Source organism: Muscardinus avellanarius (assembly GCF_963383645.1).
Source record: "Muscardinus avellanarius genome assembly, chromosome: 7".
In the NCBI taxonomy this organism is placed as follows: domain Eukaryota; kingdom Metazoa; phylum Chordata; class Mammalia; order Rodentia; family Gliridae; genus Muscardinus; species Muscardinus avellanarius.
In genome coordinates, this window is record NC_137793.1 from 62,217,890 (window position 1) to 62,220,442 (window position 2,553).

Here is a 2,553-nt window from a genome sequence, read left to right on the forward strand (position 1 = left end):
ATGTGTGTGAATGGGGGTGCTGGGGATTGAAGTCAGGAGCATCTTACCTATGAGCTACACCCCAGCCCTTTTTATTTGGAAACAAGGCCTCTCTAAGGTTCTTGGGAGCTTTGCTAAATTGCTGAGGTGTCCTTGAACTTGTGATCCTCAGGCCTCAGCCTCCCAAGGACTGGGATTGTAGGCATGCACCACTGCACCTGGCCCTTGACTTTCTCTCCACAGCATCTGCTTGATATTTTTTCTGAAATTTTTCAACTTAATGACACATACATATCAACTGACGTTTTCTTATTGTATTATCAATTGTGCACTGACCTTCCTGCCTTCCAGACACTATTTACAGTAGTGAACTAGCTCTGTCCAAAGGTACTGTTTAATCACTTCTCACTTACAACTTCCCCTGGACATCCAGCGCCTGCCCCCAACCTGCGCCCTCCTAGTAATAAAGCAGCTCTTGTAATCCCAGTAGTTGGGAGGCTAAGGAAGGAGGATTGTAGATGCGAGGCCAACCTCAGTAACTTGGTGAGACCCCCAGCGACTTAGGGATACCCTAATTTAAAGTGAAAAATAAAAAAGTTCTGGCTGGGAGTGTAGCTCTGGGGTAGATTGTGTGAAGTCAGTTCCCGGTACAAAAAAATAAATAAATAAAAAACTTCATAAAGCATAAGCGGGAAACTGGCTGCGCTCGATCGCCCTTCCGCACCAACCCTGGAACTCCTTTCTCGTTGCAGGATGTCCTGGAAGCTCTCCCTGTGCTTGTTCCTGGTGACGGTGCTGGTGAGGGTGGCAGAAGACCGCAAGACCCGGCCGGTGGGCGCCATCCCCTCGCCCTACAAGGATGGCAGCGGCAACGCCTCGGAGCGATGGCAGCACCAGATGAAGGAGGTGCTGGCCTCCAGCCAGGAGGCCCTGGTGGTCACCGAGCGCAAGTACCTCAAGAGCGACTGGTGCAAGACGCAGCCGCTGCGGCAGACGGTGAGCGAGGAGGGCTGCCGCAGCCGCACGGTGCTCAACCGCTTCTGCTACGGCCAGTGCAACTCCTTCTACATCCCGCGGCACGTCAAGAAGGAGGAGGAGTCCTTCCAGTCCTGCGCCTTCTGCAAGCCGCAGCGCGTCGCCTCGGTGCTGGTGGAGCTCGAGTGCCCGGGCCTGGACCCGCCCTTCCGACTCAAGAAGATCCAGAAGGTGAAGCAGTGCAGATGCATGTCGGTGAGCCTGAGCGACTCGGACAAGCACTGAGCGCGCGCACCGCTCGGGCCCGGCCTCGGGAGCGCGCACAGCTCGGGCCCGGCCTCGAGAGCGCGCACAGCCCGGGGCCCGGCCTCGAGAGCGCGCACAGCCCGGGGCCCGGCCTCGAGAGCGCGCACAGCTCGGGGCCCGGCCTCGGGAGCGCGCACAGCTCGGGCCCGGCCTCGGGAGCGCGCACAGCCCGGGGCCCGGCCCTCGGGAGCGCGCACAGCTCGGGGCTGGGCCCCTGTGTGTTGCTGACCAGGGACCCAGGCCCAGGAACAGGCTGGAAACGCCCTCCCTGCCGCAATCGGAGAGGACTTCCCGGTGGTGGCGTTTCCACCAAGCGGAAGCAAGCGAGTACTTCCCGGGCCTTGCCCTGCACGCCCTCCACTCCAGGCCGCTGCGCCCTGCGGGCATTCATTCTTGTGACTTCTGTGCTGCCCCGGCCGCTGCTGCTGTGCCGCTGTGGACAAGGCCCATAAAGGACATGTCCGCGGACCCGTGTCCCGCTTCCCTGGGGACCTTGCTCTTCTCAGCAGACACCACCACCTCTTCTTCCTGACCGCCCCGCCCCACTGTGGACTCCAGACGAACTCGAATGTGCATGCTATTATCGCTGCAATTAGAGTATTATCACACACACGATCTCCATATTAACGCTGGTTTTATAATTGATTTGTATCATAAAGAGTTGTTAAAACGTACTATAGACCTATCCATGTATCTCACCTGTTTTGACTGGTTAGGCAGTGCCATTTTGAGGAGGAGGGAGAGGAGGCCAGCATCTGCGGAAAAGCATTCTACTCAGAAAGGATGCCTGGCCCGAAGCTCACTGAGACGGAGGAGTCGATGTTGTTTCACCAAGGTACTGAGCATTACAGCACAAGGTAGAAACTGGGTTGGGAGGGCTGGCTAGGGGGCCCCTGGGGAACTGAACAAAGGGCCCTGGAATGCTCAACACGGTCCCGTGGGGTGAGACTGGATGCTATTTCCACTGCCATGACACTAAACAAACAAAATTCCTGTTCAAGAGAGAGATTTAAAACTGTAAGGAGCCGGGTCACTTTGTAATGCAGGAAGAAGTAAAGGATAGATACAGAAAGAACAGCAATGTAGTTGAACTCTCCCACAGAAAGAGGCAGCATCCTTTCCAAAGAACAAAGTCTGAGCAAACGTTGTTGCCTTTGGTTTTCGAATGAGCTGTCAGAGTTTTCATATTGTGGCCTCTTGAGTTAAGAAAGTTGACATCATTTACTTACCTGCAGAATCGCAGTGTTTGAATCCTTTGCTAGCTTGACCCCGGAAGGCGTCCCTGGGACGGAG

The 2,553-nt window shown here is 55.8% G+C and overlaps 1 protein-coding gene across 1 annotated transcript; it reads left to right on the top strand.

The window, feature by feature from the left end:
• Window positions 1-732: 732 nt before the first annotated feature.
• Window positions 733-1,239, top strand: GREM2 (gremlin 2, DAN family BMP antagonist; the record flags this gene model as incomplete). Its single annotated transcript, XM_080699054.1, has 1 exon — window positions 733-1,239. One exon carries the CDS (start codon window positions 733-735, stop codon window positions 1,237-1,239), a length of 507 nt encoding a protein of 168 aa, XP_080555180.1.
• Between the last annotated feature and the right edge of the window lie 1,314 nt (window positions 1,240-2,553).